The 27,416-nt window shown below is 38.9% G+C and overlaps 1 protein-coding gene and 1 long non-coding RNA gene across 6 annotated transcripts; one reads left to right on the forward strand and one right to left on the reverse strand.

The window, feature by feature from the left end:
• Window positions 1-1,157: 1,157 nt before the first annotated feature.
• On the reverse strand, window positions 1,158-6,453 carry LOC104423585 (protein HESO1). The gene is made up of 8 exons (XM_039309990.1): window positions 6,328-6,453; window positions 5,084-5,231; window positions 4,402-4,560; window positions 3,276-3,448; window positions 3,094-3,189; window positions 2,657-2,726; window positions 1,750-1,880; window positions 1,158-1,718 (listed from the first exon to the last, which is right to left on the reverse strand). Exons 2-8 carry the CDS (start codon window positions 5,220-5,222, stop codon window positions 1,158-1,160), a joined length of 1,329 nt encoding a protein of 442 aa, XP_039165924.1. The 5' UTR covers window positions 5,223-5,231; window positions 6,328-6,453.
• Window positions 6,454-20,708: 14,255 nt separating this feature from the next.
• LOC104421910 lies at window positions 20,709-26,639 on the forward strand. 5 transcript variants are annotated; one of them, XR_005549761.1, is made up of 5 exons: window positions 20,709-20,926; window positions 21,079-21,290; window positions 24,123-24,513; window positions 24,921-25,566; window positions 25,762-26,639. It is a non-coding gene; the product is annotated as an uncharacterized LOC104421910 (long non-coding RNA). The 5 variants fall into 5 exon arrangements; XR_005549762.1 differs by lacking the exon at window positions 24,123-24,513 and having other exon boundaries at window positions 20,736-20,926; window positions 25,762-25,844; window positions 25,957-26,639; XR_001981875.2 differs by lacking the exon at window positions 24,123-24,513 and having other exon boundaries at window positions 20,737-20,926.
• The last annotated feature ends 777 nt before the right edge of the window (window positions 26,640-27,416 follow it).

A 27,416-nucleotide genomic window follows, 5' to 3' on the forward strand; every position in this document is an offset into this window, starting at 1 on the left:
GCAAGCGTCACATCCCTATCTCTATTATGCATTTCTATCCTAGGTGTTGTTGCAGCTACTGCCATACTTTTAACCTTTTTTCTATCTTTCGCGATAGAGGATGGATGATGATTAATCCAAATTGTCCTTTTGTTTCTTTTTGAGTTGTGTTTGAGTTCTGGGATTTTTACGTCGATAAGAAAAGGTTGCCCGTTTTCGTCGCTTCTCCTGCAGAATATTTACGTTTCTTTTTTTGTCATGTGCTTTGAGAGGGTTTCAAGATTATTTTACTTGGCAGATGACTCGGTTTTAAGCGGGCGATGATGTTTTTGCAGGGGAGGGTGAACCATTGCCTGAAATTAATTTTTCTTTTTCACCCTTGTTGGAGCTCATGGCAACAATATTATATGAAGAGAAATTTTGGAAATGATGAATTCTAGCTCAATATGCAACACCACTTTTGAACTTTTAATTTGTTATGATTTGTAAAATTTTTGTATAGTTTATGGATTAAATTGAATATATATAAAAAATTCGAGAATTACATTGTAGATAGTAAAGTCCATTATTATTTTATTTTATTTTTTTGTACCGGAGGAATTGCGTCAACCGACAGCTGCCACGTAAACCTTCAGGTGTCGCTAGCGGAGGAACCACCACCTCGGCGCTACGTGTAAATCACCTAATAGCCCGCCAGCTTCCTTGCAACTTGTATTGCAGGGGCTTCGAACTCCTGACATTCCCTTAAAGGACTGAAGCCTACCCAGCGGAGTCATTACGACCGGTGGTATAGTAAAGTTCATTATTCATATGTGTTATTACCCCTTTTCTTTTTCTGTGGGGACCAGTAATCGAGTTAAGCAAGTATCTAATAGTAGCCTAGAGCAGGGTCTATTTTTCTTTCTGGTCAAAAGACCAGGGTCTTTTTGATTCGGCGTCTCTTCAAGCTGCTTTAATGTTCACCATAAATGCTCGCAGATGGATGATGAGATCATTTGCATGATACAAGGAGCGTCTGCAGCGTCAGCAGTCCATAGAACAGAGAAGGCTCGAACGTGGTCACGTGCTGGTCTCATGGGACCGGGCCCTTCAAAACTACGTTGTCGCTAGAACTTACTATTTAGATGAGTTCAGAGAGCCCGCAAACGATGCGCACCATGCTCTGAGAGAAAATCACGCTAGTGACCAGCTGCTCGAAAGATCAAGAGCTCTGGTAACTCCAGCTCTGTAATTTCTGCGAGTGAAGGCCAAAGGACGAGGGCACTAAAGGCTTGTGAAAAACTTTCGTGCCCTCGTCCTTTCGCTTCCCATAACAGGTGTGCTTCTTTGCGTCTCTGTGTGCCACCAGCGTTTTCTCGTGAATCTCCTGATCTCTCCATGAATGGGCTCTCATGAATATCATCCTCTCTGCATGATTTTGTCTGTTCATCAACATCTGTCTCTCGTCCTGCGTCTTTGTGTGCGTGTGCTTTGTGTGAAGAGTCGGAGCTGTGTACTGTAGATGCTGCTTTGTCGACTGTTGTGTTGCAAGCATTATCCTTTCTCTCTCTGTGAACGGTGACCAATTTGATATCTTCTGCTAAGTACGTACTCCTCCTCATTTCTACGTATCTCTTTCTTCTATGCAGGTTTCCTGTAGCTGAGGTCCTCTCATTTACACCAAAGACTTTGTCCACTACGGTGTCTGCTTCACGGCAGCCCCTTTCATCGAAGGGGATGAAATTTGCGCAGAGGCCGAACTTTGGAAGGAATAATCTTCAAAAATATTACCTTAGAAAAGAAGGAAACTAGAAGCTCAGACAAGGAGCTTTGGTTAACCAGCCTGTATCTGTTGGATTTCCACCTGGCTATGTTAGCAGTGCAAGTTTCTGTAATTCTCTGGACTACATCAGCTCTTACACCTGCCGACCAAGTTAGCCACAGAATCATCTCATAGTTGGCATACGAGTCCTCCAACTATAGCAAACAATGGCTTAACCAAAACCTTTGAAACCTCCAACATGCAAATAGCAACCTTTGAAATGGGTATACACACGTTTTATCTTGTTAACAGTAATGGACAAAGCAAACGTTTTTGTTATTTGAGGCTACAGGAGAGTAGTATAATCAAGAGGAGAAGTGTTATGATTTGAAACAAAGGATGTTTGGGGTTATGAAAGTACTCATGAAAAGGGGAAACTGCGAGTTGCCTTCAAACCATGGAGGAGTGGCATTTTGGATCCCTAAACTTCAAAATGTAACTTTTAACTAGATACTCTAACATATATTTTCACTTAAACATCATGTCAGCATATTTTGTTAACTTTTAACTCATTTATGGGCAAAGACGTGACAAATGAAGAGTTCACAAATCCAGATAAAGATGGAAGGTCTCAGGGTTCAAATAACTTCCATTTTGTTCTATTTTTAAAAAATAAATAGCTACATATGCTGACCTGGAGTTCTTATAGAAACAGTTTGAGAGCTCATAAGTAATATGCCTCTTTTGAAAATTGAGAGAGGCATTTTCCCATAATGATATAACAAAACCCCCAAGGACAATTGTCTGGGAGAGAAGAAAAAGTAGAAAAATTAGACACCTTTGGATATTGAGAACCATAATGCAACAACAGCAGCCAACTAGGATAAATTGTGTTGTAGTGGGAAAGTTACACATGCTTTTAATGACAAAAAGTACCTTTGAGATCGCTAGCTATATCTCCCGGATATATATCCTTTAGAGGAGGTAAAATTGCAGGCACACAAGTCTGCAAGAAACCATTGATTCAGGTTATCAAAACAAATTCGAACGAACCAGTGGTAAAAATAGTTCATGAATCCAAAAGAACGGAGTATCCTGATAAATCAAAAGTAACTGAACTAAAGATATTGGTTCCACTTCTCTGGGAAAAGAACGTAAACGAATTATTTACATTAATCAACAACAAGAAAAATATAGTACGATCCTCTAATCTATCTCTTTTTCGGTAAGAAGTTTCTAAATAAGAGCGAAGACTTGAGATGGTGCAACAGAGTCTGGGACAACAATGTCCATGCTTCATATAGTGCACTCACAAGAGCTATTAGGAATTAACGAGTAATCCATTAAATAAGTTATTTTATTACAAAGCTTACCTGAAAATGAAAAATGACCAGTAAAGTGAGACTATATGAGTTGAAGCTCCCAGACGTTGAATTGTTGATTTCCTGAGCCTTGGCCCATTCTTTAACCTATCAAAAGAATGGTGTCACATAATAAGATAGGATTAACAGTGCTTTGGGTAAGCAATGTAGATCCAGTATTATTTAGAACAGACCAATAAGACCATATCGCCAAAGTGTTCGTCTATGCCTTTGATCCATAACAAGAGCTTGGACTTCATCTGGCCCGATAGATTGTCAATTGAAACATCACAGGAAATGCTTCTGCTCTCAAACTTCACTATTGGAACTCTAGCAGTGCAGATGAATTGGAGCCTTTGATATCGACCTGCCAAACATTGTTTTATGATGTTTAATGAGTATCAAAATCTCTCCTAGTCACAACATCTCAAACCGATTCAAGAAGCAGAAACTCACCATGCCCTTTGTTTCTGGAAACAAATTGCATCACAAGACATCATCTTAAAATTGCTAATGTAAATCCAACATCTCCTTTACAGTCAGAAGAAGAGTGACTTGAAAGTTGAAGTCAATAAGCGTACTAGCCATGGGGATGAAGTATTAACTGGATTACTAGATATTTGGCTGTCGGAGATGTTTTATCTTGTTGAAATGTCTCCTAGCATATGAAGCAGCTGGATTCTTGTGTGAAGCTAATACAAATAGGTGGTAAATGAATCACACGTAATGTTTACATGAATGGCCAGGCAAGGTTTCGAAGTGTAAGATGCATTAGAGAGAAGCACAAGAAGCACAAGAGTGAGCATACAGCAATGCACAGAAGTGACACAGAGAAACTAGTACAAAGCCAGAAAACTTGGTGTAAGACTCAAAAAGCTGAAAAAGCCAATTTACAGAAGGTGCATATTAGCAATGCCCCTAAAAGTTATTATTTAAAGTACAAAAACTGTTGATGTTGGTGCATTGGAACATCTCGTTCACCACAGACACTCTAAATACGAAGGCAACTTTCACATTTCACCATATAGAACGGAGAAGAAATCAATGAGATATCAAGTGTCATTATTAATTCTCAGCACTTTGACTCTCTAAATACAAAGGCCAATCACAAATTCTTAGATTCGAGTTTCTCATATATTACACACCAGTGTTCACCATTTGAACTAATAAGTCTGATTTTTCTGGTAAATATTTTTGTGTATAATCAAAGTCCTTGCAGTCCCTTTGCAAGTAATTGACAAATGGGAAAACTTAAAAGCACAAGCTCAAGAAACGAGACAACTACAAACTTTCTGAAAGTACATATGTGCATAATATTACCTATTAGTCTTGACTGCAGAAATGACAACATGAGCTGTTTCTGTTCTGTTGCGGTAGAGGAGATGTACGAACCGTTGGGTAACTCAATGGAGATATCCAAGTCCCCCCATCTTGTGAAAAGACCAGAGACAAACGATCCAAATGGCTCCACGATCGCACCTGTGTAACAATCTCATTAACCTTCAATGCCACAACATTCTGTATTTGTAATACATACAAATTATACTCAGTTCTTATTGCACTATCAAGTAATATTTTTTTTTTTCAGTGCACAATCACAACGTTATATTTCAAAACCAAGCTAAAGGGAATGTGAATACACCCTACATACGTAACTATAGTACAACTTCAAAGTAAGTGCAAGCCTCCAGAGATGGGTCACACTTGTAATAATAATTCAAAACCAAGCTAAAGGGAATGTGAATACACCCTACATACGTAACTATAGTACAGCTTCAAAGTAAGTGCAAGCCTCCAGAGATGGGTCACACTTGTAATAATAAAGATTTTAACACTGCTAAATAGAAAGGGAAAACCTTGGGAGAACTTAAGCTCTAAGATACATTTGAATTGTTTAATCCACAGAACAAGCATGCACATAGTGCAGAATTTCCTGCAAGAGGACACGAGCTATAACCAACTTCACAAAACACACGTACCCACAAACTTGAAGCAAAAATACCTCGAAAAATATCCATAGATCGAACAACAGTCTGCAGCTCGGCAATAATTTGGTTTCGAGCTATCTGGTCCTCCCGTGACGGTTTAATTGCAGAAAGGATTTCATCCAGTGTTTTCTCCAATACTTTGCTGGCACTCATCTTTTAGCACTGTGGATCAGTAACAAAGAAATTTGAACATTTGGAGGGAGTCGTGGATGGGCCGGAGAACTACTCGAAGAAATGAAATAACACATGTACCCTGTGCCTATCTTTTATCTTCGATACAAGTAAAACTAACGCAATGGCACCGGTTTTTTAGATCATTCCATCTAAACGAAGCTCAAAGCTGCTGGATTGATGGCTATTGCAATTAGTCCATAACAGAGAGCGGCAAATCAATAATATCATTAGGCACTCATCCTAGCAGTATAGTGAATCCATTCTTTCCAAGGAAATTTTTTAATGCAAAAGTGTTTTGTGGAAAACTCAAAAGGAGCCATTGTCTACATGGAAAGGAAAGTTTCCTCGAAATTAATTACTGTCCAATATTAATGTACGAAATCCTTCAACTGCAGCGCTTTTATAACTGTAACTTCTAGCATGATGAGCACAAATCCCTTGGGTGCATAATAAATGTGAGGGTGGGAGAGTGGTTCTTGAAAGAGAGGATGTTCTAGAAAGTGGGTATGATGGAGATGATGAGGTGATAAAGGTAATCTATCCATCTGATCACTAAAACAGCCTCCTTTTGCTAGCCAAAATGCAAATTAGCATCAAGAAAAGAGTTATCAAAACTAACCGGCTTTCTTTTTAACTATAAGTAGTTCTTTTGTTATACATGAACAGATAAGAGAATTACGAATCAACTCATCATAGAACCCAAGACAAAAGGAACCAGCAGTTTGCATTTGTCATGTTCATGACATCAAAATAAATCAAATGCGAAAGATAATCAGTACCATAAAAAAAGGGGACACCCCAATCATGTTCTTCAATGGAAACAATCATTACTAACAATGATCGAAGAATTACTCGTGAAATCCTCAAAAAAAGCTCGATAATCAAATTGACGTCAGACCCACATTCTTTTTTTGCTGCGTAGAATCAAAGCGCACTGAGAATAAACGAGTGATCCGCCAAAAACAGCTTAAGCGCTTACAAATACGATCATCTGCACAATATCGGGACGTAGCATTGGCCAAAGTACTGGCCAGAGGACAAAAGATAGACGAAGGAAAGAGAACGACGTCGGTCGCAGCAGTACCTGAGAGAAGCAGGAGAGTGTTTCTTTTCACGTCAAGACGGCAGCGTGACCCTTCCACTTCCTCTGTCTGAGGAAGACGATTACAGGGGTCGACGAATAGTCTGCTAACGTTGCAGTGGCCAAACCAATCAGAAGTAAGATTTGTGAAGCTACTTTGTTTTTAAAGCAATAAAAAGCCAAAGGGGGACCGCCTAGCTTAGTGAACACGTTTCCTGCCGTCTCTTTTGGGGAGAATTCGCCCCTAATTTCTTGGTGATGTGGCAATTCACCCTCAATGTTTCACTATTTGCAAATTTCCCGCACTCCTTTCGAGTTTAGTTGTAATCTCCTCCCCATCGTCTCCACCGAATTCTCTTTAAAACTTTGGTCACATACCCTCATTTGATTGATTTGTCTTTACTATGAGGGAATAATGATATCACTGGTCTCCAAATTGTGGTTCGATATATAAATTGATATCTAAATTTTTTTATTTATTCAATGTGATTCTTGAATTTTACTCTAATGTATGTGGTTCCTGAATTTTTAGTTTATTGATGTGATCCCTAAATTTTTTGTACATATTTAATTTAGTTCCTAATTATATGAAGATGTCTAATATTGTTCTTCCATTAATTTAAATGTTGGAATAATTTAAGCATTTTTCATATAGTTTAGGAACTAAATATAAATTGAACATGTATTAAAGATCCATGTATTATATTGAACTATTTAAAAGTTTAGGGATAAGTACACTAATGGTGCCAAAAGTTGTGTACGGCGCTCACTTTGGTGCCAAAAGTTTCTGTCGGATCACTTAAGTGCCAAATCGGAGGAAAAACGCTCACTTTGGTGCCACCGGCGAAAGATTCCGACCTCCGGCGAAAGATTCCGGCCAAAATGATTTTTTTTCAAAAAAAAAAAATTGATAAGCCTTTAAATGACGTCGTTTTGATCCTCCTTAAGAAAACGACGTCGTTTTGCCGTCCTACGTGGATGGCTTCATGGAAACGACGCCGTTTAGCTCACATGGGGAAGAAATTAGGGTTTCGGCGAGGTCGAAGCCGTGGCCGTCGTCGGGGTTGAAGCTGCGGCCGCGAGTGGCCATCATCGAGGTCGGGGTCGAGGTCGGGGTCGAAGCTACGGCCGTCGAGTGGCCATCGTCGGGGTCGGGGTCGGGGTTTGAGCAGCGGCCATCGAGTGGCCATCGTCGCGGTCGGGGTCGAGGTCGAGGTCGGAGCTACGGCCGCCGAGTGGCCATCGTCGGGTCGGGGTCGGGGTCGAGGTCGGAGCCGCTACCGTTGAGTGGCCATCGTCGCGGTTGGGGTCGAGGTCGGGGTCGAAGCCGTGGCCGCCGGCGCAAGGACCGTCGAGGACGGCGACGGCTGGAGATTAGGGTTTTGAATTGGGGGAGACACCAAACGGCGTCGTTTTGGTGTTTGGATGCTGACTCAGCTCTCCGACGAGCCACGTTGGCGTCAAAAATTAATAAAAAAAGGCCACATCGGATTTCCGGCCAATTTTGTCGGAGTTGGCACCAAAGTGAGCGTTTTTCAAATTTTTTGGCACTTAAGTGATCCGACGGAAACTTTTGGCACCAAAGTGAGCGCCGTACACAACTTTTGGCACCATTAGTGTACTTATCCCAAAAGTTTATGGATAATATTACACATTAGGCTAAAGTTCAAGGATTACATTAAAAAAATTAAAAAATTCAAGGATCACATTGCACATTAAGTCAAAGTTCAGAGGCCATTTATGTCATTTTCCTTGCTACGAATGGCCCAATCAATTTGGTGAATTTGAAATTGGGAGAAATTACCTGTCTTCAATATTTTCTTACCCTATACTTTGCTCCTTTCTTACCCGACACTTTGCTCCCACTTTAAGACTTTACACCTTGAGTTCAGAGAATCTAGACTTTAAAACTAATTCTTTAATATTATCAAAGAGAGACGGTGCAAAAAGTAGCATTTTAAAACCGAAAGTATGAGTTTTGAATCTAGAAGATAAAAGTGTAACTGAAAGAAAAGTTGAGGACAATCAGGCACGCATACTACACGCGTGCGAAATTATGATTGAAAAAAAAAAATGTTCGGGCACACGACAAGTCCAGGCGTTGCATCTCGTACGCCATGATTCTTTAGTGTCATTGTTGGTTGATATTGGTGGATCGACCTCCTTATATTTACAGTTTGCTATGGTAGATTGAAAACTAATGTGAAGATGAATGTTAAAAGAGACAATCTGGGAAGGAAATTCTCAGATGCTCATATCAGGAAAAAAGAAAATGCAAATAGCAATGCAACATGAAAACTACGCATCCTAGTTCAGTCTTCTCTATCAATGCATCAATATAGCAACATTTTAATCCTTCAGAAAGGGAAATTGTCGATGTTTTTTAACTTCCGTTGGCTTGATATCCTTTGGCGATTAGGCGATCTTTCTGGTTGGGTTTGTAAAGGCTCATTTCGTCTAGTTTACACATCCGTAAACAAGTTTCTAATTGATGAAAGATGAATTAGAGCAAGATCAGCATCGGCAAGCGACTGATGCTGAAGGTCCAGTACTCTTTTCCAGGTAATGTTTTCCGTATGAAAATATGTAAACCTTCTTTGAAGAACTACAGTGTTTGGACAAGGGCGTTTGGGCCAGCGGCTTAAAGAAGTTGAGATAAGCAAAACTCCAAGCGGCTTCAAAGTCGTGAGATGAAAATGTAAGACGCAAATTGCGCAACCCAAGATCTCTATAGCCAAAACAAGAACATGCATAATTGAGTAGAAAGATTAACACACCTGTTTTGGGATCTATTGAATATGAAGTGGAAGAAGAAAAATGATTACCCACATATCAAGGGGATCCACGCATCAAGTCATTTTCCTCTATTGCCCTCCGTATCACTAGCTCAATGAGACGCCCCCCTCATGTTTAGCGTTAAGTAAACGCCCCTTAGGTGAGGATACATGTGAGAATTATGTTTAGAGAAGAGACTTGAACACTATTTATAGAGTTTCCAGCCGGTTCCCCTCATTACGGGCCAAGCTCAACTCGGCCCACACTAGCCAGCCCATATTAGACTAATTAAGAAACATTCTATTTCACCTTAAACCAAACCCCATAAAATGGTAAATTACAATATCAATTAATGTAGTCCACAATTAGAAAAATTCTTATATTCTCCCACTTGAACTATATTAATTGAAATCATACCGTATGTGCATACATTGGTCCAGAGATAATTCTTAATAGTCAATCATATCCCATAAAGTCTTAAACACCAAATCATGGCGGTAACTGCATGTATATACACAGAGCCTTCCATGGTCACGAATGTTCTCAACTTTATTGATATGGATTTAATATGGTAGTGTGGCAAATTGATAACATCTCTCATAGATAGATCCCATTTGTCAGTCACCATTCTCTTAACTTTAGGCGTCACAAAAACTTGTGCCACTAGAGAATACTTTATGGTTCCAATGAACCCACATATGTCTTGTCCTTACGGTTAACTTTTCTTTATGTATCACAAGACATATGCACAAGGCTAATAATCGAATGCCCGGATGCCCCTAACCTTCACTCAAGGTTTATACAATCCCTTGAGACTTTATCAATATGTATTCAACATAATAACAACACATTCAAAAATATTTTATTGAATGCAAAAGTTGATACATATCAAACCGTTACAAAGTGTAATTAACACAGATGAAATCTTTATCAGAGTCAAGGCAAAATAGCTCCCATTAAACAACATCATCTCATGATGCTTCTGGGCCTATACTAATGACATGTCGTTTAAATATACATGGGCGTAGGCCTTTAATTAGTGGATCTGCAACCATATCATCTGTGAAAATATATTATATTATTATGTCACCTTACCGTATCATTTCCTTTTGGTCAAAAATTTTGACTACCAAATATTTAGACCCCCTGAGACGTCTGTAGTTAATAAATAATACTACAAATTTGTTATCTCAATACAATCGTATGGGTCAATTCATAAAATTAAAAATGGTCAACTCCTTAATGAAGTTCCAGAGCCTAATAGCCCAAGTAACAACCTAAAAGAATGTTACTAGCACTGCTTACATAGTAAAAGATGACATAGAATTTAATTTACTGCACTTCCTACTAACATAAATATGTATTATGTTATTGATCTCTTGTTATCATAACAGACATCAAAATTTACATCTAAATACCCTACTAACTGCAAGAATTAAACATGTCTGTAAATTAGCATATAATTTCTTGTCCTTTTAAGTACCTCAAAACCTTTTTGACAGCAACCCAATGATCACGTCATGGATTTGACTGATATCTGCCTAGAAGTCTCATCACAAAGACAATATTTAGTTTAGTGCAAATTCGAGCATATATTATACTTTTAAGTGCACTAACATAAGGTACACCATTTAATTAGATTTTCTCAATATCTAAATAAGGACAATATGATAGATTCAGTCCATCACCCTTAACAACAGGAGCAATTCATGGCTTACAATAATGTATATTGAATATTTTCAATATACAATTAGCAAATGTCCTCCGATAAAATCTAATATAATATGACAAAAACAATCCTTACAGATCTTAGTATAAATGATATAAGATGTCTCAAGGTCACAACTTATAAGCAAAAATATTATGTACATAGAGTATGAAAAAATTTTTTTTTCTCCCACTGACCTTGCAGTATATTGAATTACTTTGTTCCCAATTGAACAAAATAATAACATTATGAAACTTTAATAATATTGTCTAGAAACTTGCTTAAAATTATGAATAAGATTTTTCAGTCTACACATAAGTTTACTTGAAACATTTGTTGCAAAATCCTCAAATTGCATAATATAGATTTTGTATCTATTTGGCGTAACTCCATATCAAAATAAATTATTATTGCCACGTTCACTCTGAAAGAATCTTTAAAAATACTAGAAAGAAATATATATTTCTTCACTATTAATTATCTACCTCTCTTTTAGAGTGAAAACTTTAGCTACCAATTTGGCTTTAAATTCCACAATCTTTCTTTGAAATTCTTTTAGTTTTGTACGCCGATTTGCAACTAATGAACTTATGATCTTTAGGCAAGTAAGTTAGTTTCCAAACACTATGATGTTTTATAGATTGTATATCTCATTTTATGGCATCTAATCACATACTTGATTAAGAATAAGAAACGACGTTTATAAATATGCCATTACATCAACCATATAGTGGATATTGTAATCATGCTCTCACAAATAGATTATATAGTCTGATGGTATAACCGATCGTCTTTCCCTAACAAATCTCCTTAATAAAGCTGCAACCACTTTATTCTGCACTTGAGAGGTTTAAGAAATTTCATTATAAACTATATCAAGAATAGTATCTTGAACCTCAACAAGTTTAGTCTATGGTACAAGAGATTCCATAATTATCTGTATAGGTAAAGACAAAATACACAGTAATCTCCATCATACTATTATCTTTAATAGTTTGAAAGCAGCTATCCTCTACAATTACGTTAATCTTTAGAAACTTTAGAGTATGTGATTTCATAATTCTTGCACCTTCTTTAGGATCATAAAATCAATCCCCCTTTAACAATCTAGATAAGATACAAAATAATTCCGAGTGGATCTGAATTCCAACGCACTTAATATTGAATTAGATAATCTCACTTCTGCATGACACCTCTAAATTTAATATGATTTAAGTAATTTATGTCCAGTCTATAACTCAAAAGAAGTTTATGAAACAACTTTGATAAGAGACACCTTTTGTATGTGAAAAAGTTGCTTTCATAATATCAACCTATAGAAAACCGGATAAATTGGTCTTATTGATCATACTCATCACCATGTTCATTATGGTGCTTCATGCCTTTTAGCCAAATCTTCTTGTCAGGATTTGCAGGCATAGTAATTAAATTACCATCTCAGAATTTACTAAGTATTTGACAAATGACCCTTTAAGCAATTCAGTATGGTCATACTTGCCAAAATACTTACCGCTATTATTAGGCTTGACAACCTTCAAGACTAATTTTTAACCAGTTTATTCTTTATCATGGCCATTTTTCTTAAATAGAAAACTTTTAAAAATAACCTTTTAACAATATACAAGATGTATATGTCATTAGGACTTAAACACAATCTTTGCATATGTGTCCTAATTTTGATATTAGACAATACATAATTACAAGCTATTAAGGCTTCCATCATCTTATAGCAGTGCAGTTTGCGGGCAAATATCTTTTCAAGTGTTTCAAAATGGAACGCTTCATGGACAGTAAGCAAATTCAATGACTCTTTTCTTAATAATAGTGGAGTTATAAATTACAAAAAATGTGACTGAAAAACAAGCAATGTATATAATTAGCATCATGTGAGCACCGTGTAACTTGACGTACAAGTACACATCTAGAGAGTTACACGCATAATCATATAATCACATTTGGGCAGAATACATGACATATAGTTGTACACTCTCCACATGATAGCGGTTATGAGAATATATTCCAATTCTTCGTGAATTCATCACCTTTGGGTATATGAATCACTAGAATCAGTTACTCCTCCACCACACCATCATGTATCCCTCCATGAACTAAGACACAATCACCTCCTTTGGGAGTATGACTACGCATTAGACCAGGAGACATCCCAATAATCATACGAGACCGAAATTTCTCAAATCCAATCAAGCGTGCCACTTTGGCAGTCACTACTCAATTCAATCCTTGAAATTCTCTCATACCAGGGATATAAACTTTACTTCTCACATACACTGTCGCGACCAATTTTTCGGGTGTGAACCACCTAGGGTTTGGCTAATAGATTGTTAAACCTAGACTTAACTCGGGCTCTCCCAAGCCCATACCAATTCGCGACTTAGGTTCAAGTTCTTAACATGCAAATGATATTTCAATTAGGAGTCGCCACTAATCTATTTTTGGTGGGTCAATTAGAAACCCAAGTAAAGTAGCGGGAGGTTTACTTTACTCCTACGAACCAGAGATTTGTGAGTTCGGGGACTTGGTTACACTAGATTTCTCTAACGCCCTTTCGGTACCTTTTCTTTAATTTTGAAAAAAAATGTTTTGCAGGCAGTTTGGATTGATTTTAAATTTATTTCCCTAATATATGAGGTGATCATGCGGGTGCGCAATCCACCAATTTAACGCCCAGATAAACAATAAATAAATTGCAAAAACTTATCTCAAAGCAACGAAAGCATCTGCAATGTTAAATTAGAACCCACATAAACAACCTTGATATGATTTCTAATTGACACGCAATTTCTTTTTCTTTTTTGTTTTCACTTGATTAATGAAAATCATGCAATATGCAATTTAACCTAATGACATTAAATTTCTAGCTAAATGGACCTAACCACAATCACTAAGTAACATGCATTTCATGAATCTAATGCTATATGACATTCGCATGATTTTTTGTATTTTTTTATTATAAAAATTCGTCATTAAAAATAACTAACAATAAAAATCTAACTAAAGTGAGATATTATCTATTTTAAGTTAGGAAATAGACTAATCTGAATCCTATCTTAACTTAGAAATTTATCTCGACATGCAATTTAATTCCAAGATATTATCTAACCTAGATATCATCTAAACATGCATTCTAATATAATTAAAAAGGTATCTAACTATTCTATCATGCAATTCTATATAAGAAATCAAATATAATCTACATGATATGCCAATACAATCTTTTTTGTATTTTCGGGATAGATAAAACAATTAAAAGATAAGCACAAAATCATTCAGAATTATCAAAGATATCACACATCGTCCGAATCAGGAAACAATATCTAAATCAAACTTGATTATTTCGCTAATAAAATCGATAAATTGATCTTAAACCTTGAAGATCAAGATATCAATTTTACTCCCGCGTAATTAATTATTCCATCTAAAGTCTTATAGATGGAATAAAAAATCGATATGCGGTTGCGAACTAGGAAATAAATCCTAATTGAAAGTTATGTCTATCACTCATGGATATGAAACTAGATATAAATGGACATATATTAGGCAATAAAATATCCAAATATACTAGATATGCATCTTACCTAAGTTGATGATATTCTTCCCAAATTTGGACCAAGTGCAATCGGACTAGGATCGTAGTCAGCTCCTCGACAATGAGCAGCGACGGTGGCAAGCAGCAGTGGTTCGTGGTGAACCACGATGGGTTACTTTGCAATAGTTCGCAGTTCTCAACCAGCGTCTCAACTCACAACGACGTGGCTGCTTGTGATTGTTTGGGAACAACAATACCAATGATTCTTCAATAGACCTACAAAAACAGAAATTTCGTCGAGGTGCAACAGATTTGTCGGCGTCAAGGCAGCGGCATGGATCTCGTCTGGTTGTCGGATCGAAGAGCAGATCGGCTGGCTTGCTGAAACTTGGAGACAACAAGGACGTCGGGGTCGGCTTGCTGTGTCACAGGTGCATATTAGAACAGCTCGTCCTTAGGAAATTGCAGCTTGTCACGAGACTATCGGTCGTCAAAGGAGTAACGGCAGCGAACGGAAGTCGCGACAACGAAGGGGATTCCAAGCGGTGGTCAGCGGCGGCGACAAAACTGGAGACAAACGTCAGGAAATCTTCGAAAAATTGATGAGCTTCGATTGGTTCGAGAATTTACTGCATTCACCGGAAATCAAAAACCAAGGAGCGCATGCATGACAATAGACGTGGCAAGATCTATTGCACCCGTGAAGAAGTAGATGGGAAGTGAAGGTCTTCCAGAATGCTCCCTTGTTGTCCCTACGTCGACTCCCTTTTTTTTTTGTGTATAGCTCCCAATATTGCTGACTTTCAAAATTTTGACCAGGCCATTAATAATCCCCAAAATCATCTCTTGGAGTCCACTGGACGATTTGACTCGGTCCGTTAACGACGCTCGGCGTCGCGCATGAGCCAGATGTCGATGGAGATCGCGGATGAAGGGTGCTCTTAAAGTGATGCCGTGGGCGTTGGAAAAAAAAACCGAAAGTGAAAGTCGTTGATGAACGACTCTCGAGCGGTCGTCGTTGAAAATTCAGCAACGATGCACGGAGGCAGCGGACAGCGGTAGGAGCGCTGCGGTTCAATAGGGCAGCGAGTGATGACAGTCCAGGATAGCAAGATGAGCGTGTCGGCCAAGGATTGTTGGCCGAGAGGGCTCCCTCCCTATCTTCTCCTTACGTGGCTCTTATATAGGTGAATAACTTTGATTTTCGTGGATTATTTCACTTCCTTTCTCAGCTCACGCACGAAATCTCCTTTGATTATGAAATATTTCTTGTCTTGAGACATATAATATATTGCTCAAAATATCCCCACGTGTGATATTCTTCTTGATATTTCATGCTTAAACTTCCAATCTTCTGTAATATATCGTCTAATGTGAATATATGAAATAATTACCGAATATTGGAAGAATAATATGAATCCTTTTTGAAAATACCGAATTGTCAACTCGTAAAGGTGAAGCTCATCCGCCGCTGATCAAATGCAAAAGTGATAAACAAATAAATAGAATAATGTAAAATGCTTCTAAACTATATGTTATGCAATTTTAATTTATTTCTTGGGGTAAAAATTAACCCATTTTTTATGCAAAAATTTAGGTGTCAACATACACCATATACATGTGATTTTAACTTCAGTGATAGGGGCATCATATCACCAAAATCACATATCATGCTAATTATATTGCTTTATAAAAATAATCATATATCTATATATAAAGAACCTAAAAGTCAAACTTCAATGAGATCACCGATCATAGCAACATAAGAAACTTATTATAATATAGAAGAAAACATCTCTTGTGCACCCCGATTATTGATAACCAAAACAACATAAAAAGAATGCCGATCCAAATGATCCCTCATAAGTTAGCATCAATAACAACATAGAGTATCCAGATTGACAAGCTTAATAACTGATCAACTATTGATCATGAGTTTTATAAGGCAAAACATGACTCCAAGGCCAATAGCTGATTAATTAGCCAATTTTTTAAGTAACAAATTATCATTACATCAACTAGTGACCTATATTTTGAGTCAAAACACATAACCAAATATCTAATCTTATAATAGTAGATATTATTGTTTTGCGTAAATGTTGTCATGCTTCTTAACCATAAACCAATGCTCAACTTGATAGACATTAACAAGTAACCAGATGAATTTAGGTAAAATATGCAATAACTTAACTGACATACATTACCCACATTCAAAGACGTGATAATTAATATAATCAATTTGGGCACGAGTTCTTAAGACGTCCATTATTCAAAGGTTATCAGAAGAAACAAAAATACATCAAGATGCGTATAAATAACTATGCTTGAGCAACAAAAGTTCCATAACTTTTATTGTTTCTCATGACCTCAATACATAATTCAAATATTATCCCATAATAGTTGTATCTCATTAAGCCAGCTTTATTTCACAATAAAGTATAATTTTTATTAATGAATCACACCATTATAATGTTTATGTGATAACATACCAGTAACCCAACACTTGTATTTCCAAAATCACAGAAAATACAAGAAAATACGCAAAAATACACTAAAAATGCATGTATTTAGGGCTTTGTATGTATTTTCACATCCATAAAATAATTAAAAATATAAAATAAATGCATCACGACGTAGAGGGAAATCATATGAATCCAACGCCGCTAGCCACACGCCGATCGGAGTCTCCACGCGCCCACACGCGCCGCCTGAGTGCGCGGCGCGCGTTCGAAGCCCAGGCCATGCGTGGCTGCGTGTGGGGGCGCGTGTAGCCTCCTCCGGCAACATGCCGCCGACCGTCTTGCTCGTCTCGTCGAGCCCAGTTCGAATTTGTGATTTAATTTTATTTTTATTGAACAAAAAATCTCGAAAATCACAAATTAGGGCAAAAGCTTTATGCGTTCAAGTTCTAGGGTTACGGTTGCTCTAATACCACATGTAAGACGCAAATTGTGCAACCCCAAGATCTCCATAACCAGAACAAGAATATGCATAATTGAGTAGAAAGATTAACGCACCTGTTTTGGGATCCATCAAACATAAAGCGGAAGCAGAAAAAAGGATTACCCATATATCAAGGGGATCCACGCATCAAGTCATTCTCCTCTATTATCCTCCATATCACTGGCTCAATGAGACGGCCCTCTCACGTTTAGCGTTAAGTAAACGCCCCTTAAGTGAGGATACATGTGAGAATTAGGGTTAGAGAAGAGACTTGAGCACTATTTATAGAGTTTCCAGCCAGTCCCCCTCATTACGGGCTAGGCTCAACTCGGCCCACACTAACCAGCCCATATTAGACTAATTAAGAAATCTTCTATCTCATCTTAGACCAAACCCCGTAAAACGGTAACCGTTAAACGGTAAATTACAATATCAATTAATGTAGTCCACAATTAGAAAAACTCTTACAAAAAACTCTAGGCAACATCCAAAGTCTTTGAGATGAAAATTTCCAAGTAGCTTCCAAGTCCTGACATCCCGGGCTACATCCGAGTCCCACGATGAGAATTTCTAGGGAATCCTCTTTTACCTTTTTAAAAGCGATGAGAAACTCGTCTCTTATCCATCACTGGAATCCTGCCGTGAGGAGTTGTAGGTGCTTCAAGAGGCTAGCTTGCATTTACGTCTTAATAAAATAAAAATAGTAAATATATCATCATTATCACTCCATTTGTATTCACATCTTTTGTAGGGTCTATGGAACGAATTTGTGTCAATTATCTTTGAAAGATACCATTTTGAGCTCTCCTTCAAAAATGGATAGCTATTGACATCAAATTTCGGCTTGTAAACTTATCATTCATTTTATAAGATAATTAAGGATCAAATTCGATCCCCAAAAAATATCGATATTGCATTTGTAATCTTTACTGCATCATTTTGCATGTAGGTTGTCGAGGCATTTTGGTTTAGGATTAGTACATTTGCATCAAGCAAAGGCGGTGTTGGATGGGACAGTGGCGCAATTATTGATCTAATGGGCGATCTAGCATGCAAGGTGCGCTTAAATTGACGTTTCGGACTTTCTTGAAGCTCTAGGACAGTGAGATTAGACATTACTCCAAGAACATGGGAACTCCATAATATGGGAGCTTGTCCAAATTCCAAGATAATAGGAGCTGGTCTTAATCTTAACTCACGCACTCCTATCTCTCACACACGATGGGAATTTAATTCACGACCACTTATGGATATTGAGAAGAACACACATATATCATGAGCCAGTTAATCTAACATTCCTTTTTTTCTTAGGGGAGTCTATATATATATAGCCCCTCCCCTCATTGGTATCATATATATATATATATACCCCATCGTTTATTTGACGCCCAAGTGTTCTTGGCATGGTGTCCATCGAAGTTAGGCTTCTTTGATCCTTGCACTAAGAAATCCAATTCGATCTAGCCTTGGGCGACCTCTAATTGCTTTGATTCACGAGACGATTTGCAAATCCATAATTAGATGTGCCTAGATCATAATTTATACATACGGATGAACGATTCCATGTTTTGTCTCTAGTTTCCTCACTTTAACAGGTTATAGAGAGTACTACGTTTTGATCTCCCTATGCATGAATTTAGCCTAATAAAGATTGCATCTTTTTGGCTTCAACTTGTCCCTTTTTGCGTGAGATTGAAGAAAGTCTGCATATTTGTTGATTGGATCATCCTTTTTGGACGTTGGTATTGAACCATGGCCTTGTTTCTCATGGCCGGTCCTTTGATGCTCTCGGCTGTGCCCCTCTTTTGGGTAGATCTCATGAGTTTAAGGTTATCTCACATGTTCCATTTTCACGTCACTCACGGCCAACCTTAGGTGCTCTCCATTGCACGCCCCTCTCGTGTTAGATTGCATCCAATTTGCCGTTATATTGCACATTTCTTGTGTTAAATTATCTTCACTTCGATTTCCATGCATTTTAAATTAGGGGTTATCATGTTTGGAATTTTTATCTTTTTTTTTTTTTTTTGGCAAAGAACAATGGAAAGTAGGCCAAAGCTTCGAGTTTTGGTCGACATTTTCGCTTGTGTCAAAAAGATCGGATCTTACAAGGAAAGATTGACCCTTTATCATTTTATTTATGCCTATAACACATAGTTTGCTATGCCATGTAGAATAGTGAGAAAAACATAAGCAATTGCTTATTGTTTTAGTTAAGCTTGTAACAAGTAGGACATGCTAGAAGCATGCTAGGTGATTTTGGATCTTGGATTAGGTGATTGTTCTCTGTTTAACCACATACGTTGATTTACTTCGGCATGTAGGAATGTCACGGCATCTAAAAAATAAAAAAGAAAGGACAAAAAATTATATTAGGATGACGTCATTTAGGCAAGTGGTGACCGAGGATCCGCCTAAGCCCCCTTTCGCTTATGCTATTCAAGGTCACAAGGTCCTCCAGCACCCAGTGGCACCTTTGGACTTTAACGGCAACTAGTACAGGACCTTACCACCATGGCCCCCCACTTATAATACTAACAACTACAGGTTTCGAACTCTCGATCTCAGCAATGAAGGAGGACTCTCAACCAACACAGTTGCCTACCGATGGGTGGGAAATGAACATTTTCATTTTCAATATAATGAATTTTTTGGATTTTTGCAAGACTAGTTCTATGTTACTTACATTCCTTCTTTTGTTTAATTATTGCAATGTTCAATTAAATAGACTATATAGGAAGTAAAGATTTGAAAGGAAGGGGGAGTGACCTAAACGAACCACAGAGGATATAATTGAATTTATGGAAATTATGTTATGTAATTTAAAATTTCCGTAGTGAAAGGTTTCAAAGTTGTGAATAATTTAACTAGGAACCCCGCTTTTTGAATTTCAGAGAGTTGCTTAAAACTTAAAAGTTGATTGGTAATTAATTCTTGATTTTACATATTTAGCCATACAGTAAAATTCTACTTTTTTTAGTTTTAATCGCTGACTTACGCAATTTTCCAATCATTACGCTATCAATTTCTACAATTAAGTCCTCTGACCTAAATAAAATGTTCAATCAAGGCGCTTCAGCACTAGTATCAATCAATTTGAGCTAACGTGGTTGTCGATCTCTACCAGAATATTTTGTGGAAATAAAATTGGTCTCTATGCAGATGCCCCACTGGAAATTTCCACGTTATAAGCCTTTTTCCACTTCATACTTGGCATGGTCCAACGGCCACATAAACTCAAATTGACCGGGATTGTTTTTTTTTTTTTTTTGGTCGAAGGAGATACTTGTATTTATATGAAAGGAAACATACACCCTGAAGATAAAGTATCCACAGATAGCAGATCAAGAAGTACAGCAGGAGGATGAAAGAACCGGTTTTGGGCCGGAGAAGCAGTACGCTGGGCCTTCGTGGCCCAGTCAGCTACCCGGTTTTCCTCTCGCAGACAGTGCTGCAACTCTAGGTCAGAGAATTGGGAAATCAGAAGAAGAGCCTCCGCAACCAACGGCCGAAGCTCCCAGATCGGCGATCTACTGTCCCGCACTGCATCAATGAGAGTAAGGCAGTCAGATTCAATCACCAATTTAGTATGCTGCAATTCTTGGCTCAGTAGATGGTGAAGGGTGAAGGTAAGTGCTTGTATTTCGGTTTCCAGAGCTGATGTCGATCGAACTGTGCTGGAATAATAATCTGTTAGCCTTCCTCGCTTGTCCCGACAAATCCCTACGATCGATCCCTCTGTGCTTCCCGATTGATAGGTGCCATCTATGTTATACTTTAGGGTTCCGAGGTCTGGAGGACGCCAAAGGTGTTCGGGAGTCATGGATCCGAGCCCTGATGTCGATCGGTTGACTACAGGAACGGAGAAGGCGCTGGTTTGAGCTACAGTCGCTTCAACTACAAAATGTGGGTCCGGTTGCTGATTGCGGAAGACAAAGTTGTTGCACATTCGCCAAATTTGCCGGAGGACATTTGCAGTTAACTCCAATCCAGGTAAGTTTTTTGGTGTGGATGCTCTCTCTGATAACCATGTATCAAGTCGATGGATCAAGCAAGGGAAAGTGTGAATGTTGAGCTGAGGGTTAGCCCATATAACTCGAGTCCAAGAGCAGAAAAGAAAAATATGCTCTAATGTTTCAGGAGTGTCCTGCTGACACAGAGTGCATCATAGATTCGACAGTATATGTCTGTGAAATAAATTTGCTCTAGTTGCGAGTGCATTTTGACAAACTGCCCAAGTGAATGTTTTGATTTTTGGTGCAGTTCGCATTGTCCATATTCTTCGCCATATAAATCTGGGATTTTGATAGGAGATCGATGCTCTGTTGTTGTTATGAGTACATGCTGTCTGAAGTATTTGGTAGTAGCTACTTTTAACTGTATATAAACAATCTTCCATTGTTGTCCAAACAACTTGATCTTCGGTGATTAGAGGTCTTACTAGGATAGTAAGGACTTTTGCTGTAAGCTGTTCTTGGAGTATACTGAGGAGCAACGATTGGTTCCAATTTTGGTGGATCGGATCAATAAGATCCGCCACCAGCATTGGTTCCTCGTTAGTCTTAGGTCCATGGAGAATACCCATTGGTAACCAACGATCGCCTCTAATTCTGATTTTTTGACCATTACCCACTGACCAACGGATATGAGGAAGAATAGCATCTCTTCCCAAAAGAAGACTCTGCCATCCCCAGGAGGACCTACTACCTGTAGTTGCCGAGAGGAGGTCTTGTGAAGGAAAATACAAACTCTTAAAAAGTTGACTCCATAAAGCACAAGGCTGCTGTAATAATCTCCAAGCCTGCTTTCCAAGCATGGCTTTATTAAAGGCGATAAGGTCACGGAACCCTAAACCTCTGTTATCTTTACTTTCTTTAAGAAGTTTCCATCTTTGCCAATAGATTCCCACCTTATTCTGATCATTTCTCCACCAAAATCTGACAATGCTATTCTCTATAGATTTGCAAATTGACAGAGGTATCTTAAAGATAGACATAGCGTAATGTGGTTACGCCTGAACTACAGATTTAATGAGAATTTCCTTACCTCCTTTTGAAATTAATTTCCCTTTCCATCCCTCCAACTTTGCATTAACTCGTGCAAGTATCCAAGAGAACATCTCCCTCTTCGATCGACCCTAGTCAGATGGCAATCCCAAATACTTGCCATATCTTGATAATACAGGCATCCAAAGCTCCGAAGCCATGTTAACTTGCAAACTAGGGGGGCAGTGTTTACTAAACATCAGACCAGACTTATTGCGATTCACTACCTGACCAGTCACCAGACAATATTAATTTAAGATAGCAGCAAAATTCTGAATTTCCCGAACTGTCCCATCTAGGAAAAAAATGGCATCATCAACAAAAAAGAGATGGGACAAGGTTGGACACCACCTATTGAATCGAATACCTTTAATGTGTCAAATACTGACAGCTTGATGTATGAGGCATGATAAAACATCTGCCAGTAAAATAAACAGATATGGAGATAACGGATCGCCCTGTTGGAGGCCCCGGGAAGGGGAAAAGGAAGGAAGATGCTCACCATTAAATTTCACACTGAAGGTTGTTGTGGACACGCATTGCATAATCCATTTAACCAACTAGGATGGAATCCCAATTTAAGAAGGTAGTCATGAAGGAAATCCCACTCTATTTTGTCATACGCCTTTTGCATGTCTGTCTTTATGATTGCATTGAATTTCCTTGTTCGCTTCCTTGTCTTAAATTGGTCGCGAAAGCCGACTGTTCCTTAGAGATTAGAAAAGTCAGCCATGGTTTGAGACGGTTGGCAAGAACCTTGGAGATAATTTTGTAGGTGAAGTTGCAGAGGCTGATTGTGCGATATTGCTCCAGTTTCTCGGGGTGAGGTATCTTAGGAATCAATACAAGAAAAGTATGATTTGGACTCGGGGGCATTTGTCCTGACATGAAAAAATCTTGCACTAGGAGCAGTAGATCAGATTTAAGAATATTCCAGTGTTTCTGATAAAATAAGCCATTTAATCCATCAGGGCCAGGGGCTTTGGTGGTCCCCAACTGAAAAGTGGCCCGTCTAACCTCCTCAAGAGTGACCAGCGAGACCAACTGTTCATTCATTTTAGACGTTACAACCTATTGGCATTGGTTAAGAACATGCCCATAATCGCTAGACCCCGTAGAGGTATATAACGTTGAAAAAAAATTGGTCATCATACCTTGTAGAGTTTGTGGTTCACGAACGCAATGCTGATAAGCATCTTGCAAAATAGTAATATGATTTCTTTGTCTTCTTTGAAGCGTTGAAGCATGAAAAACCTCGTATTCTTATCACCCCATTTCAGCCATTGTATTCTTGAGCGTAGGGCCCAGTATTGTTCTTCCCTTTGCCAAGTCTGTGTAAGCTCCTCTCTGATTTTCGATGCTGCCTCCCGATTATAATTTAAGTGATGTTGGTTCATGAGATCCTGTAACTGATGTTGTAAGGCAATCACCCCGACATGTCCATTTGAGAATTTTTCACGACTCCATTTAGACAGAGCTAAGGTGACAGTCTTTAACTTCAAAAGGAAAGGCGGATGAGGATGAGAGATTGAATTCCATGCGGTAGAGATAACGTCACCACATTCTGCATCCTCGTTCCAATAGGCTTCATAAAGAAAAAGGCTTCTTATATCTTTTGGAATGTGCTGTAGTGTCTAGGATCAATGGACTATGGTCGGATCCCACAGCTGGTAACGCTAATACTTCTGCTCCTGAAAACATGATTTGCCAATCCATCGAACACAAGACACGATCCAATCTTTCCTTCACAAGTTCTTCACCTTCTCTATTATTCATCCAGGTGTATCTACAACCTTTACTTTCTAACTCTAACAAGGCACAATCATTTAGGACAGCGTGAAAAGACAGCATGCGAGTAAGGTCCGCAGGTCTCTTTCCAACCTTCTCCCAAGGGTAAAGAATGTCATTAAAGTCCCCAACACATATCCAAGGGAAGTTATTCACTCTGTTGATTTGCTGAATCTCATCCCACATAATCTATCGTTGGTTATAGTTATAAGGAGCATGAATACAGGTTAGGTGAATGGTTCTATCTTCCTGCAGCATCTTACAAGTCATATCCAACATGTGTTGTGAAGAACTAAGCACTTGTATAGAGACTTGAGCATTCCAAAACACTGTTAATCTGCCGGCTATACCAACTGGGTTAAGGATATATGAATTCAGAAAATGTAAGTAGCGTTGAATTTGATGAACCTTTGCTTCAGAGTTCTTCGTTTCCATTAAAAAGACTACATTGGGCTTTTCTTTGGCCGTCATGGCCTTTAGGGCCTGAACTGTCAAGGGATTGTCCAAACCTTAACAATTCCAGCTAATTATTTTCATTTGTTGATGGGTGGCTGTTTAGGGCCAGCCACCAAAGCCCATGCTCCCACTTCCTCAACCACATAAACAGGTGTTTCCATGAGATTTGCTTCATTAGGGTCCTTGATCATCAAACATTTTGACTCAGAGGGGTTGTGTCTCTTCAACTTTTTAAACACTCCTAGCTTCGGTGTGAGTCTCGCATGTTTCAGAGTCTTTTGTGCCTTGGCCTCCATTGGTTGAGTCTGAATCCCTTTTAACTTATTTGCTGCAGGTATGATTGCTATGGTTATAGGAGTGCCTTGCATAACTGTCGACTGAATGGGTTGCGTGTCAGAGCCCACTCCATGATTGCTAGTTGTATCGACTGCACAAGAGAGCAGCGCAGGATTAACAGTTGCTGGTTGGGGCAATAATGGGACATGGTGTAGCTGTGAGGGTGGGGTTTCAGATACGGCTTCTTCATTTTGATCTAGGTTGTCCTGTTCCGTATAGAGTGTATGCCAATACGGGCTACACTCCCTCACCTCAGCCTAAAGCCATTGGCCATAGGCCATTTTTTCTCTGCCTTCTAATTTTACTTTAGTAAAGGGTATATCCTTGCAGTACGATGCATAATGTCCCAGCTTTCCACACAAGTAGCAGAAATGCGAGAGACGTTCATAGCGGAAATCGAGCCATAAATGCTTACCCTCAAGCTGAATTAGCTTCCCTGTCTTGAGAGATTCATAGCGGAAATCGAACTTCTAAGACTTGACCCAAATGTTTCACCGCCTTGCTAATCAGCGATTCTGTACAACATTCTAAAGGTAAACCAAATACCTGAATCCAGAAGGCACAAGTAGAAAAGTCATAGCAGTGTAGAGGAGTGTTGGGGGTCCATGGTTTAAATATGACCAAGTGGCCAGAGAAACACCAAGGTCCTCCTTCAAAAACTCTGTTTTTCCGCATGAGAATGGAATTTGCTACATAGATGCTTGCCTCTCGCTGTGATATTTCCACATTGTCAATACGCCATACTTGCTTTAATGTGCTTTGAAAAGCTGGGAAATTTATGGAATGATTAGAGAGGATGTATCCTACTAAAGTTAAGCGGCATTCTTCTAACTTTTCAGGTGGTGGAGCATCATCCCAGTCTTCTATTAACTGTTCAGTAGTAAGTCGGCCCAACCTGTTGCAGAGAGCAGACAATATAGGGGTGAGTCGGCATTTACTTCAGATGTCATTTAGTTGTCCTGAACATAGAACAATACAGGGGTGAGCACTATAAGACGCAAAACAGAGATAAAGTCTGAAAATCTTCAATCCAGGCGAAACTCAGAGCAGCAAAGAAGGTAAGTTCTGCCGAGCCCAGCCAATTGTCCACAATCAACATTGCATACCAAGACACACACGAATTCGACATGCCCAATGCAGACTAGACCTCACAGGTAGATATTTAGCTACTCCTGGCCAGCGATAGATTGGGAATCCTCAAGCTAATGGCAGATGGAGAAATCGAGGACATGCAGCAATCAAACCAAGTAGAAGCCGAAGAAAGTTGGGGGTGTAGGCCGATCCCAACTGACTGATTCCTGTGGAAGTCAGCGGAACTGAAGGGCTGAGCGCAATCCAACCCACTGTAAACTGATGAAGAAATCACCGAAGGGTGAAGAGACGCAGCATCTTGAGGTCGCTGAAACCCGCAATTGACAAAGGAGAGGAGACCAGAGACACCGGGATGAAAGAAAAGGGGATAATACGAAGATGGGAATGGAACAGGAAGGGGTAATTAGGGTTGAGGGTTTGAAAACTACCATTAAGGTAGAGAAAGACTCTACATATCGAGAGAGACGACAGGATTTGACTGGGATTGTTATTGGAGAGACTTGAGGAGAAAATGAACGTAAGTTCAAGACTTGATTAGATAAAATAAAAGTTTTAAGGAGTTGATTGAAAACTGTACAACAGTTCAGGGAAGAAAGTAGAATTTCACTTGATCCATACGAGCGAATATTGGGATCGTCTTGCAAGTGTTAAATTGAGAGAATAGTTCATTCAAAATAGGAAAATGTAAACGTAGCACTCACTCAGAAGTCGAGGTCAAACCTAAACAAGAATTTTCTCCTTGAAGTTGGGTTTAGAGGATTAACTACATGTTTAAATACAACTAACCTACATGTCCAAATTTAAAATGTAGTTACAGCACACGAATGTCTACTTCCTGTGAGAGCCTTGTTTGAAAGACCTCAGCATCGTCATATACAGATGTGGCCAGATTCATGTCTTCCCAAACAAAAAGCACGAGGCAATCTGCAGAGAAAGCCCAAAAGTACGTCAAAATTTGCAGATGCATCGACTGCAAAGCAACCATGCGATCCGAGCAACTTTTTCAAGAATTGTGGCAAAGTACTACACTTTCATATCTTCCGCATCCACCATCCTTCGATAATTTCCTCCCGCTCATCTTGATTTCCATAAGCCGGTGAAAGATTGTATGTGATCTAACTGTTCTGGACTTTGCCGTGGTGCTGCAAGCTCATGTTCTGAAATTGCTGGTATACTTGTGAGGATGAGGGGATGTAAATTTTAACTGGATGGTTATTGTGGTCGCCACCGCAACTCCTAGCCCTAGAAGACGTCCTCCCAAGAGCTGTTGAGACGATGATTTCCTCCCACTCATCTTGCTTTCCTTAAGCCAGTGGAATATTCAGCGTGGTCAGACTACTCTAGATCTTGCCACGGTGGTGCAGACTCATGTTATGAAATTGCCGTTGTACTTGGGATGATG

This window comes from Eucalyptus grandis, chromosome 3, assembly GCF_016545825.1.
Source record: "Eucalyptus grandis isolate ANBG69807.140 chromosome 3, ASM1654582v1, whole genome shotgun sequence".
Classification (NCBI taxonomy): Eukaryota; Viridiplantae; Streptophyta; class Magnoliopsida; order Myrtales; family Myrtaceae; genus Eucalyptus; species Eucalyptus grandis.